Source organism: Meles meles, chromosome 6 (genome assembly GCF_922984935.1).
Source record: "Meles meles chromosome 6, mMelMel3.1 paternal haplotype, whole genome shotgun sequence".
Classification (NCBI taxonomy): domain Eukaryota; kingdom Metazoa; phylum Chordata; class Mammalia; order Carnivora; family Mustelidae; genus Meles; species Meles meles.
Genome location: NC_060071.1, coordinates 33,487,304 through 33,499,493, shown reverse-complemented (window position 1 = coordinate 33,499,493; position 12,190 = coordinate 33,487,304). Strand labels below are relative to the sequence as shown.

General features: G+C 60.6%; 1 protein-coding gene across 2 annotated transcripts; it reads right to left on the bottom strand.

Moving 5' to 3' along the window:
• Positions 1-359: 359 nt before the first annotated feature.
• On the bottom strand, positions 360-11,743 carry MAN2C1 (mannosidase alpha class 2C member 1). 2 transcript variants are annotated; one of them, XM_046008098.1, is made up of 26 exons: positions 11,586-11,743; positions 11,185-11,310; positions 10,604-10,727; positions 9,492-9,562; positions 8,211-8,388; positions 7,707-7,896; positions 6,057-6,163; positions 5,754-5,864; positions 5,301-5,393; positions 5,075-5,191; positions 4,794-4,889; positions 4,538-4,683; positions 4,043-4,166; positions 3,609-3,730; positions 3,420-3,505; positions 3,138-3,293; positions 2,865-2,962; positions 2,604-2,698; positions 2,263-2,367; positions 2,024-2,180; positions 1,789-1,932; positions 1,320-1,429; positions 1,132-1,211; positions 874-1,022; positions 679-788; positions 360-604 (listed from the first exon to the last, which is right to left on the bottom strand). In XM_046008098.1, exons 1-26 carry the CDS (start codon positions 11,684-11,686, stop codon positions 478-480), a joined length of 3,123 nt encoding a protein of 1,040 aa, XP_045864054.1. In that variant the 5' UTR covers positions 11,687-11,743; the 3' UTR covers positions 360-477. The 2 variants fall into 2 exon arrangements, 1 of the variants encoding a protein (XP_045864054.1); XR_006818668.1 differs by lacking the exons at positions 360-604; positions 679-788; positions 874-1,022; positions 1,132-1,211 and having other exon boundaries at positions 2,479-2,698.
• Positions 11,744-12,190: the final 447 nt, after the last annotated feature.

The following is a 12,190-nucleotide window of genomic DNA, read 5'->3' as shown; positions in this document are numbered from 1 at the left end:
TCCAGGCCCGGGCTCTCAGAGGACTGCCTGCTCTGCAGGTACAGCTGCTCTGAGGTGGTGTAGAGACCTGGGCCCCAGGCAGCAGGGGGACCCCAGAGTTCCTCCCGTCCAGAATTCCCAGCACTGCCATTCGCCTGTGCTTCCTCTTGCTCCTCTTCTAGAGGAGAGCGGGCTGGAATCCACCCTCCTCGCTTCCTCCCCATGGGAGGAGCTTCTTATCCCCTGTCTCTGAGCCAGGTTGTGGTCCCTGATATCCCAGATCCCAGAGGGGCACAGCAACCCAGACCCTGCACAAATGCCTGGGGAAAAGTCTTCCTCCTTGAGGCTAGGCCCCCAGGGGAGTGAGCAGGGACTACTGCTAGCAGGGTTCCTGAGTCGAGTGTTTATTGTTCCATAGGTAAGGGACTCTTGCTTCAGGCTGGGGAGGCAGAAGTGAGGAGGGAAGCCTTCCACACAGAAAGCCCCACCATCAGGGACTCAGTTGGGAGGGGGCTGCAGCACCAGCAACAGGGACCGAACTTGGAAGGGAGAAAAGGTGAGCTTCAGGCGGGAGTCCTGAAGGGGCAAGTGGCCGGCAGGGTCGCGCTGCTCCAGGAGGTTGCAGCTGGAGAACAGGGCGGGGGTCATGAGGGCCCCGCGAGGGCAGGACTCCCGCCCCACTCTGTGTGCCCCACTCACAGGATGGCCTCCTGAATCGGCAGCGACGTGTGCAGCCAGCAGTCGACGTGGCTGCCGTGGGCCTCGTACAGCCTGAGCACCAGCGTGCGGCCCTGGAGGCTGGCCTCCGCCTGCGGAGGGAGGCGGGTGGTGGGCGGGGCAGGTGCGGGCCCAGCTGAGGCCCCGCCCCCTGCAGCCCCGCCCCCCGCCCCTTGCCTGCTTGACCGTCTCCAACACGACTGCGGGCGAGGACACCGAAAAGGCGCTCCAGGACGCCGCGGGCGCCGGGCCCGGGGCAGGCAGTGCCAACAGGGGGAAGTTGAGGCTGTAGGCAGCGCGGATAACGCCAGCATCTTGGAAGGAGCCTGGAAATGGGGGTGGGAGCGTGGGTACGCTGGCATTTTCCCCGCCGGCCGCTGGGAGAAACCGATGCTCAGAGCAGGGCAGAGAGGTGCGCCCGGCCGCCGCACTCACCCTTGTGCGGCATCAGTGCATAGGTGAACTCGTGGCGACCCATGTCAGCAGTGGCGTCGGGGGCCTTCGGTGCCCGCAAGCTGGGGTGGGAAGGGCGGGAATGGGCGGGGCTGGAACTGCGGGGGCTCCCGCCGGGGAGGACGTGCACCCCATGCCAGCCCTTGCAGCCTGGCGGGCCCTCCACTCACAGAGAGAGGCTGAGGACGTTGCCGCGGACCGACGCGCCGTACTTGCAGTCGTTGAGCAGAGCCAGCCCAAAGCCGTGCTCTGACAGGTCCATCCAGCGGTGGGCCCACACCTGGAGGGCGGATGCCAGACCTGCTTGGTCGCCCTGCCCCCTCCCCGGCCCCGGAGCTCCCTCCACTACTGGGAGGGCCGGCTCTGGGACCATGGGATGGAGCTCCAGCTCTCACCACAGGAGGTGCTGGGTGACCATCCAACCTGTCTAGGCCTCAGCTCATCTGTGAAATGGGGACAACAGAATTCACCCCACCAAACGGGCATGCAGGTCAAAGTAAACACAGCATTTAGCACAAGGTCCAGCCCACACGTCCAGCATGGTGATCACGGTGATCACTGTCCTCCTCCTGACCCCACACCACACGGGTCTCTTCCCAGCTAGACAGGCTGCAAACCCCACCCCACCCCATGTCAGACCTCAAATCGAGCCCAGTCCCAAGAGGTGTTGTGGTGCGTGGGCCGCTGCAGATGTCCAAACTGGACCTCATAAGTGGCTTGGGGGCTCCGCACACGGGTGGGGAACTCCACCTTCAGGAACTTGTGGGCCTCGTGCCAGTGCACCTACGATGGAAGGACACACACACACAGGCCTGGGCGGCTCCCTCCTCCCCAGCCGCCCAGGGAGGATGCCCACCACCCTGCTGCCTGCTACCTCGGTGTGGAAGCGGACATAGGGGCAGCCAACATCCAGCACCACCTCCTGGCTGAGCCGACTGTTGGGGCTGATCTGCAGCAGGAACCAGGCGCTGCCCCGCATGCCGCCCTCAGTGCCCACTGCCAGGGTTCCTGCCTGGCCCAGCACTGGCTTCCTGCAGGGTGGGGTGGCCGAGCTGAGCCAGGGCAAGCTGACGAAGGGAGCCCACCACTACCCCGGGTCTGTCCACACCGTACCGTGTCTCCAAATGGTAGTCCATGACGTCCCATGCGTCCCAGTACAGAGGGACATCATCAAACAACACAAACTGGTTCCCCACCGTGCCCTCAGCAATGGCCTCCCTAGAAGGATTAGAACTTTATGACCTTCATCTGTCCAGCTGCCTGAGGTGGGGTGGGGACCAGGACAACAGGCCCACGGGACAAGGGGACTCCTTCCTCGCCCAGCCTGACCTGCCCTGTGTGGGTCCAGAGCCCCTGATGGGCTGCCATGGGCAGTGCTGGGGCCAGGGGACAGAGGGAACGGGCTCTGGGAGCCACCTGCCAGGCAATGGAAGAGGGCAATGAGGAGTTGGCACCTGCCGGACTCCACGAGCACCAGGGACGTCAGGCAGCCAGTTGGGTCCAGCCTCACCCGGATGATGCCATTGTCCAGAGTCACAGAACCGTCAGTCTTGGTGGGAAGCATCCTTGAAGCTGAGTCTGCAGGGACTTCCCACCACCAATGGCACCCCCAGCCCAGCCCCCCACCATTTGCTCCAGCTGGAGAGCTTAGAATCCCCACATTGTTAGGGATAGCCCAGGAGGGGTCCCGCACACCCACTTGTGCCAACACTCACCTCTTGCACCACAAACACAGGCTGCTGGGTCTGCAGGGGCTGCGGTGAGGTGGGGGTGGGGGCAGGAGCATAGCCCATGCTGGGCACGGTCACCAGGGCTGGGGATGAGGCCCAGGCATCAGTGCAGCCTCCCTGACTGTCCGGGAGCCTCACCCAAGGGTTGGGTGGCTGCTTCTCCTACTGCCCCCCAGCTGGGGGCACCCCCGGGCAGCACCCCCCCCCGGGGGCAATGTCCCTCCCACTGCAGTAGCAGCCTCTCCCCGCAGCTCCTACCGAGGCTGTGGGCCCCACCAGGCCTGGGCAGAGACAACACTTCGGTGCGTTTCCACGGCAGCGTGTTGACGATGAGGAGGCCCTCGGGGCCCGGCTCCCCGGCACACAGAGCGGCCACCGCAGCACTCAGCAGCGTGTTGCCACAGGAACGGATGTCTGAGAAGAGACGGGCTGGTCATGGGTGGGCGATGGGTTTGGGAGGACCCCTGAGTAGCCCACAGGCCATTCTCCGGGCTCCGCCCCAGGTGTCGGGGACAGTGGCAGGCAGGCCATCCAGCTCACCTTCATAGTGGCACATGGCCTCCTCTGCCACCAGCTGGATACAGCTTCCGGTCAGCACGTCATGGAACTGGTTCAGGAGCAGCAGCCTGCAGGAGCCCAGAGCAGGGATGGAGAAGGCTGGAGGGGCAGCCGCAGAGCTGGCTGGGGGAGGCCGGGGTGGTGGCAGGGCGGGGCAGAAGCTGGCCTGACCTCCAGAGGTCCTGCAGCTGGGCTGCTGGGTACAGGAACTGGGTGCTGCGGGCCACGGCCAGGCTGCTGAGCAGCTCCACGTCGTGCAGGATCCGCTCGCACTCCCGGTTCCCCTTCTTGAGCTGAGCACAGTTGTTGGGTGTGCCACAACTTCTGTCCCAGGCCACCTTCCAAAGCCCTCTATGCTCAGAACCCGAGGCTCCCCAGGGCCTCCCAGATAAAGCCTCTGGTGGCTGACCTGTCCCTTCCCTCTCCACCCCGTGGCCCACCTTCAGGAATACTCAGCCCTGCCTCCTTCAGGTCCCTGGCCCAACCAGCTCTGGTACTTCTCTCCCCTCAGTGCCTCCCTGGAACATGAGTCTCTTTCCCCCAGGTCTGAACTAGACTCTGCCCCTGCAGATGCTCCCTGCTGGGCTCAGGGACCAGTGCCTGACCTGGGCCTGCGTGGTATAGGTGCCATTGTGTAGCTCCAGGAAGAGCTCCCCGACCCACGTGCACAGCTGCCCCGAGTGGCTCTCCAGTGCGGAGAAGAGTCGCCCCGGAGAAGACAGCTGCACCCTGAGGGAGACACAGCCTGGGTTGCCCAGCCTTGGGGGTACTGTGTGGCTCACCCTTCCCCCATGCCAGAGCAGATGAGAGATCCAGCCCTGACAGAAAGGAGCATCCCCACCGCCCATCTCCAGAATGCTCCTTGTCCATGCAAAGCCAGTTCCAGACACACGGGGAGGGTTCTGTCTCCAGCAGATTTAAGCCCCTTCCCACCGGCAGCTTTTGCCCCACCCCAGGGTGGAAGCTGGGAAGAGTTGAGGGTCAGGGACTGGAATGGGACAAGGTCCAGTGGAGGAGCTAGACGGAATGTCTGAGCAGAAAGCAGGGCTGCAGGCCAGGGCAAAGGGAGCTCCGGGGGCCGCTGGAGGGCCAGGGCACACCTGGGCAGCCCGTCTGTGTTGTGCAGCCGTTTCAGGCGGTCCAGCATGGTCTGGGTGGGCCCCCCGCCCCCATCCCCAAAGCCGAAGAGGAAGGCACTGTGGTTGGTCCGCCCCTTGTCCCGGTTGTTGACCACGGTCTTCAGCACCTGGATAGGCAGGGCAGGGCAACCCAGGTGAGCCTAGGACAGGACACCCAGCCCTCTCCGGCCCTCTCCAGCCCACTCCTCCCCGTCTCAGCCACCAGGTGCCCTCTCACCTCCTCCACACTGCCCTGCATCCCGTATGAGTCTCCAGGTGGGAAGTGGGCCAGCACACGGGAGCCATCCAGCCCCTCCCAGAAAAAAGTATGGTGCTGTGGGCAGGGAGACAGGAGAGGGGCCAGAGTCAGGCCTGAGGCCTGTTGTGTAACCCTGGGCTTGGGGTCGGGGGGAAGAGACTCTCTGGGTGGAGTTGGGTGGTTGGTTCAGCACCCCTGAGTAAGCCAGGTGGGAGCTGAAATGGGTCAGGTGGGGACCCTGGACCCCTGCTTCTGCTCACCGGGAAGGAGTTCACCAAGTTCCAGCTTAGTTTTTGGGTCAGGAAGCGCCTGATGCCGCAGCTACGCATGATCTGGGGCAACTGGGCTGAGTAGCCAAACGTGTCTGGGAGCCAGAACTGCGGGGAAAGGGGCTCCTGGTGAAGCAGCCCCAGCCTCTCAGCCTCCCCTGGCTCAAGGCCAAGCTCCAGCCCCACATGCCCACAGGCACAGTGGCTTCCAGCCTACCTCTGAGCACATCTTCCCAAACTCCTGCAGGAAGAAGTTCTGGCCCTGCAGGAACTGCCTCACCATGGCCTCTCCGCTGGGAAGGTTCCCGTCCTGGCAGCAAGTGAGGACAGAGGCAGCCAGCATCAGCGTCCCTGGGGACTGGGCGGGAGCTCAGGCCACCCCCACCCTGCACAGGAGTAGCCAGGGCTCTGATAGAGAGGGCTCACACCCAGTGCCCAGAGGTGTCCCTCTCTTGGCGTCGCTCTGAGGTCTGCCAGAGGAAGGGGAGGCTCACAGGGTGGGGTCGGGCCTGTAGCCTCCCACCCTGCTTGAGACCCCCTCCCCCTGGGGATCCCGGGCCTTGGGAGTCCAGGACCCCACAGGAGGGGCATGAAGGTCCTGCAGAAAGCCACCTACCCGCAAAGCCAAGGAGGGGAGGCCTGAGGCTGAGGGGTTGCAGATGGCACTTACCATTTCCACCCAGGTGCCCCCCACAGGCACAAACTGTCCTCGGCAGGCGAACTCCTGGAGCCGCGCATGCAGGCCGGGGTAGTGGTTCTTTACCCACTCGAACTGCTGCGCCTGTGGGGCAATGGGACCCGTGTTGGGGCAGGAGTGACAGGGATCCCCTCCCCCCGCCCCCTGGCCTGAGCACCTGGGGCCAGTGGGCAGCTGAGGGTGGAGAAAAGCCCTCCTCCTCAGGTGTGAGAAGGCCCTGGACCTCATCCGCGGACCTGTTGGGCACCAGGTGCCCCACGTGGCTGTCCCTCTGACCTGGGAGCAGGCAAAGATGAAGTCCGGGTTCTGTTCCATGAGCTGCACAGCTGTCGCCCAGCTCCGGGCACATTTTCGCACAGTCTCCTTGAAGGGCCAAAGCCAGGCTGGACGGAAGGTGGTCAGAGGTGGAGGGAGAGCAGCAAGGTGTCCAGCTCCCCACAGATCTCTAGCCTCACCCCTGCCCCCCAGCACCCTGGGCCTCCGGAGGGCTGTCCTCCTCCCATCCTAGGCCCCTTTCCCTGTAAGGTCCTCCGGCATCCCTCCTGAGCTTTCACTACAACACACTGTCTCGAGGTGGGAGTAGGGGGTAGGGAAAGGAGGCTGTCAGTTTCACAAGTCAGGAACTGGAGGCCCCGTGCCCTGGAACAGCCTCATTCTGAGCCTGTGGCCCCCAACCCCTGAAAGGACCCTACAGAAGGTGGCAGAGGTTAACACATCGGTGGGTGCCACAGAAGGGCACGCGGCATCCGGACATGGCTCTGCCTGGGCCAGCCCCGCTGTGTGAGGCACTACAGCCTCTCCTGCCCTCTAGGCCCGGTTCCTTGCTCGCCAGTCCAGAGCTCTCACACTCTACCACGAACCATGACACAGCACAGAAAGCCTTATTCTATGCTTCTGAAACATTAGCTGCTTCAGATTCAGTACCTCAGGGAGCTTGTTAAAAATGCAGATTTCCCGGGACGCCTGGGTGGCTCAGTCAGTTAAGCGTCTCCCTTTGATTTGGGCCATGATCCCAGGGTCCCAGGATCCAGCCATGTGGGGCTCCCTGCTCAGAGAGGAGTCTGCTTCTTCCTCTCCCTCTGCCCCTCCTCCCACTGGCCCACATGCATGCGCACGCTCTCAAACAATAAAATAATCTTTAAAAAAATGCACATTTTAGACAAACCATAAGTGGCTCTTAATCTCTTAAACTGGGGGTTGCTGGGGGGAGATGGGTTGGGAGAGGGGGAGGGGGGTTATGGACACTGGGGAGGGTATGTGCTATGGTGAGTGCTGTGAAGTGTGTAAACCTGGCAATTCACAGACCTGTACCCCTGGGGATAAAAATACATGATATGTTTATAAAAAAATAAGAAATAAAAAATTAAAAGTTAAAAAAAGAATGCAGATTTCCCATAAGCCTCACAGACACTGCAGACTCATCAAGTTCAAAGCTGAACTCATGACTCCCCTGCCCTATCCCTCACCCCCTCTATCCCCCCACCCCACCCCAAACCTGCCCCTGTGCATGAGTCCCTATCTCCATTACTTCTACATCACTCCTCCCCGAGGACTGGGACATCTTTGTCAAACTCTTACTCGGTCTCACTTGGTTCAAAGGTCACCTCCTCTAGGAAGCCTTTCTGAGCCCTCCTGACCAATCAGGGTTAAGTGCCTCCATCATGGCGCCAGCCCTGTCTGCCTACTTTACAGTCATCATTCTCTAGGAACCTACCTCCCCTCATCTAACAAGGGCCACGTGGGGCCTCAGGTTTTGTCAAGAGAATAAACAAAGCCACGCCTAGTGAAGCCCATTTTACAAATGGGGAAAACGGAGGCCATGGAGGGAAAAGAGCTTACTGGGGACGACACAGTGTTTCTGGGGCATAGCCAGGGCTTCAAGGCACCCCTGCCTTGCCCAGCCAACCCGGCCAGCTGCCGCCCTACCTGTATCAATGTGGCAATGACCCATGGCGTGGATGGTATGCTGACTTTCTCCTCCACGTTGGCCAAAGAACCTGGAGGCCAGGGCCTGGGCTACCGGGAAAGTCTGTGGCTGGGCAGGGTCACACACGTTCACCATCTGGTTGGCTGTGTACAGGGCCTGGAAGCTGCGCTGGTTGTCTTCCCCAAGGCCCTGCAACAGGGTTCTGCCCTTAATTCCCATCCGAAGCAAGGGGTTCTCCAGAACTCGGCCCCAGCTGACCTCTCAATGGTTCTTAGCAGAGCTCCTCCCTACCTTCAACCCTTTGCTCCTTCTGGTTCCCCCTGCTTAGTACCGCCTCCCTCCTCCCCCTTATAGAGGGAAATCCTTTCAATACTCAAGCAGGCAGAAACACTCTCCCTCTTTGGATTCCCAGATTCCCAACTCTCCGACCCAAGACACAACCAGTCCCTGGGGGGGCTGGGAAGGTCCCTAGAGCAAGCAGCTGGGGTAGGGGTGTCGCTTACCTTGGCTATGCCCAGCAGCAGCTCCAGATCCACCAGGAGTCTGTGGACATCCCGGCAGAACACAGCCAGCTCAGCCCGGCTCACCTGGAACATCTTCTCTGGGTCAGGGGCTGCGATCATGCTTCCCTTCCCGGCCCCCAGGAGCCCACTGCAGGCTACTTCCACATAGACGGTCAGGCTACAAATGTGGGGAGGCAGCCTCAGGCCAATAGAATAGCAGAAGATACTGGGGGCTGGAGGAGGGAGGACCAAGGAGGCAGCCACTGCCCGGTCCCTGTTTGCCTCCAGGGTCCACCCCCCGGAAGATCCCAGAGTAGGTCAGGGGTCTGTGTGAGAGGGTCCTGTTCTGCTGATGAGCGTTCCACCCCAGGCAGGGGCGGCAAGCAGCCAAGTTGGGAACTGTGTGAATTACGCTGCTGTTCAGCCTTTTATTCCCATTTCCACAACTGACTTTACAAAGCACTGCCTTGGTCTCTGAACCCTTTCTGCATATTAAAACCATGTTTGGATAACCCAGGTCCAATCTTTCAGAGCAAAGATCCAGCAGCCAGCACAGGGCGGGCTGTTCTCTAGAGGGGCACGGTAGCCTGTGAGGCTGTTCTGCTGTCTTCGGAGAGCAAATGGGAGTTTGGTGGAGAAGCCTTCCCTGACCCTCCTGCCACCCCTCTCCGAAGTCTGGGACTGCCTTCCATACTGAGCTCCTGGTGTTTGCTCTCAGAGCCCCCATCGGTTTTGTAATTATGTAAGTGTCCCTGAGTCCCCCTTGCTGTCAAGGACCATACTACTCACTATCACAGTGCTAGGATCTGGAAGCATCAGCTACAGTAGTCAATAAATATTAGAAAATACAGTAATACTATGTCTGAGTTCTGTACAGTGTCATAAAATGCCCATATTATAATAAGGGACAAAAAAATATCAGGATGCAAATCATCAAAGAAATACAACCTTAGCCAGGAGGAACTACACCTGAATGAGTTCCTGAGCTGAGTGCTGAAATGTTAATAATGGTCATCTCCAGGTGGTGGGATAATGGGAGTCACCGACTTCTTTGTGCTTTCCTGTATTTACCACAAGAAGGCAGACAGTATCTTCCTAGCCAGGGGAAAAAAAACAACCCCCCCCCCCCCCACACACACACTCTTTAAAAAGAAACCGTGAGATCTGAGGATGCCAGTGTTGGAGGTGGGCTATTCGGGTCACTCTGAACCTTGGCTCCTCCTTACTCCCTGGGGCCCCTCCCCCCCAGCACGGTCCACCAGGGCATGGGGACTACCTCACCTCCGTGGGTCTTCTTCTTCCAACCTGTTAGTCAGGACATAGCTGGTCTTCTCCCCCTCTGTGGTCAAACCCTGGTGGGGAGTGGAATGAGAGAGGGCCAGAGGTTTTTCCATAGTTCAGGGGAAATGTAAGCTGAGGGAGGCCAGGCCCCTCCACTTAGCCCCCAGCTGTGGCTCTTCTCACCTACACAAAGCCAAGATTGGCAAATCAGGGAGCCCTGGTGGCCGGTGCCCAACACCCATGGCAGCCCGAGTACCCTGATCACCAAATGGCTCCTGTTTAGTCTAGTTGGAATGGAAGCTGAGCAAGTGAACTGACCACTGTATATTTTAGTTTCTTTATCTATAAATAGGCATAAAGACCCACCACAGGCAATCATAAAAATTAAATCTGATACAGATGTTTAATTGTTCATTCTGGGGAACTGGGGATGCTGTGATAGGGAGAGATCCATTACTTCAGGGGAAGAGGACTTGAATTTTTACTTTATGCCATCCAGAACTGCTTGAAAGTCCCCCCCCATTAAGTATAGCTACATATAATAAAAACTGGCGTATTAAAACTAAAACCACGGGTGCCTGGGGGGCTCAGTCAGTTAAGCGACTGACTCTTGACTCTGCTCAGGTCATGATCTCAGGGTTGTGAGGCTGAGCCCCAGGTTGGCCTCAACGCTCAGCACGGATTCTGCTCGAGATTCTTTCTCTCCCTCTTCCTCTCACCCCCTCTAAAAAACAATACAGAACAATAAAAACCACTAAAAATAAAAAGTGATATGGTCTGCAAAGCCACTAGTCTGGCACCCAGCACCCAGTAGAGGGTTAATAAATGAACCTCCTGTACTGTTATTATTGTACTTGATTAGCGATTATTTTCAGGCCAGAATAAGAAAATGGCCAGTCAGTGGCAGGGCTGACTTAGTACTAATTATTTAGGACCCATAACCCATCCATTCAACGTCCCAATGTGAGAGGGACCGATCACACTAGGGCCTAAATGGCAACTTCCCCAGTCCTGCAATTCTTGTACCCACAGGCACAGCCGCTAAGTAGCGCCTTCTTCACAGACCTGGGCTGAAATGGGGCCCAACCTACCCCCACGGCAGGGCCGCTCACCTGGACAGGTTCTCCATCTCGCCACAGCAGGCCTTCTCCATCACTTTCCCACCGAAGGTGAACTTCTTGACCCACCCACGCCTCTGGGATGGTGAGCTCTACCCGAAACCAGCAGGTCCACCACCTGCAAGACAGCCAACGGCATGGGCCTAGGGGTCCACGCCCTTGTCCTTTAGCCAGATTCCCTTGGACAAAGGGTCAGAGGGGACTTGAGACTTTTCTCCAAGCATCCGTGGCATCACAAGCTATTCAGCTTGGAGCCACAAGAAAGGAGCAACACGGCGTGCGGCGAAGGGAGGGGGGAAAAGGCGGGCAAGTCAGGGGTCCGTGATCCGTCCTAGAGGGTCTTCCTGAGAGGTGTCTAGGTCCTGGGAGAAGGCAGGGGCAGGGGATGAAAACTCTCCCAGGAAAACGGAGGCAGCAGGGAGCTGCTTCCAGCAGAGGGTGCTGCTCCGCCCCGAGAGGGAGGCTGGGAGCCAGGGAGGCTGGGAGCCTGGGCGGCCGCGGAGGTGTGGCCCTTCGAGCCGCTACGCGAGGGAGGGGGGCTGCCCGCGGCCCCGCCCCCTCCGGGCGTTACCCACGTGGGTCCAAAGCTGTCCCCGATCTGCGCGGGGCGGAACTCCTGCTGCACCGCCTGCTGGTAGGAAAGCCTCTCGGGCGTCTGGAAGCTGGAGAGCGCGGTCACCGGGCAGCTGTCTCCGAAGAGCCTGGGTGGGAGGAGCCGGTGGGCGCGCGCTCGAGGCCGCTCCCGTTCGGACCGCGGGCGAGTCGGCGGATGGGGCCGCGCCTTCCCTCGACCCTCCGCCGAGAAGGCTGCCCACCAGCACAGCTTCTCCCGATCCCTCCTCCCGGGCCCCTGCCCTGTCCGCGGCGGACACTTCGTCCCTCGGCCCGGGTGGCCGCGGCTTGGGTTTCCCCCCGGAAGGGAAGGCTGGGGCGCGCGGACGCGGCCGGCCGGCGCCCGGGTCGAGGGGGCCCCCACCTGCCGCGGAGGTTACAGTCCGTGAAGTAGAGCGGCGACACGAATTTCTCTACCCGCTCCAGAGTAGTGCGCCAGTGCTTCAGGGCCGGCGCTGCCGCCATCGCCGCGCGCTCGCTGCTCTCCCCGGAAGGCCTCTGCCGCCGCCGGCGCGGCCCGCGGCCGGGAACCAAAGGTTCCGGCGTCCGAAGGGCGCCTTTTGGCCCCGGGCAGCTTTTCGTGGAACACTGGCGGCTCTCGGAAGCCCCGCCGCACGGAACTCAGAATCGAGCTGTTGAGCCGAGCGCGCGGCTTCGGAGGCTCTCCACCCGCTTTTCCGAACCCGCGGGCCACTGGGCAAATCCCTAAGTAGAACGGCAGCTTTGACGCTTAGAGTCTCCGAAAGTCCCGACACCGAACCGGGGACTGTAGGCGCGACGGGCGGGAGCCCCCGCTGGTGCAGACGCGGGTCACTCGGGCTTAGAAGCCACACGCGGCAACCGGCTAGTTCTCCCGGCCCAGCCAGACCTCTGGTGCTCGCTAGCCGGAAAGCCTACCTAACGTGGGAAGAGCCAGGCGCCGGGCCCGTGCTTTGAAGCTGATCCGCAGACCTGTGTTAAATAGGGAGG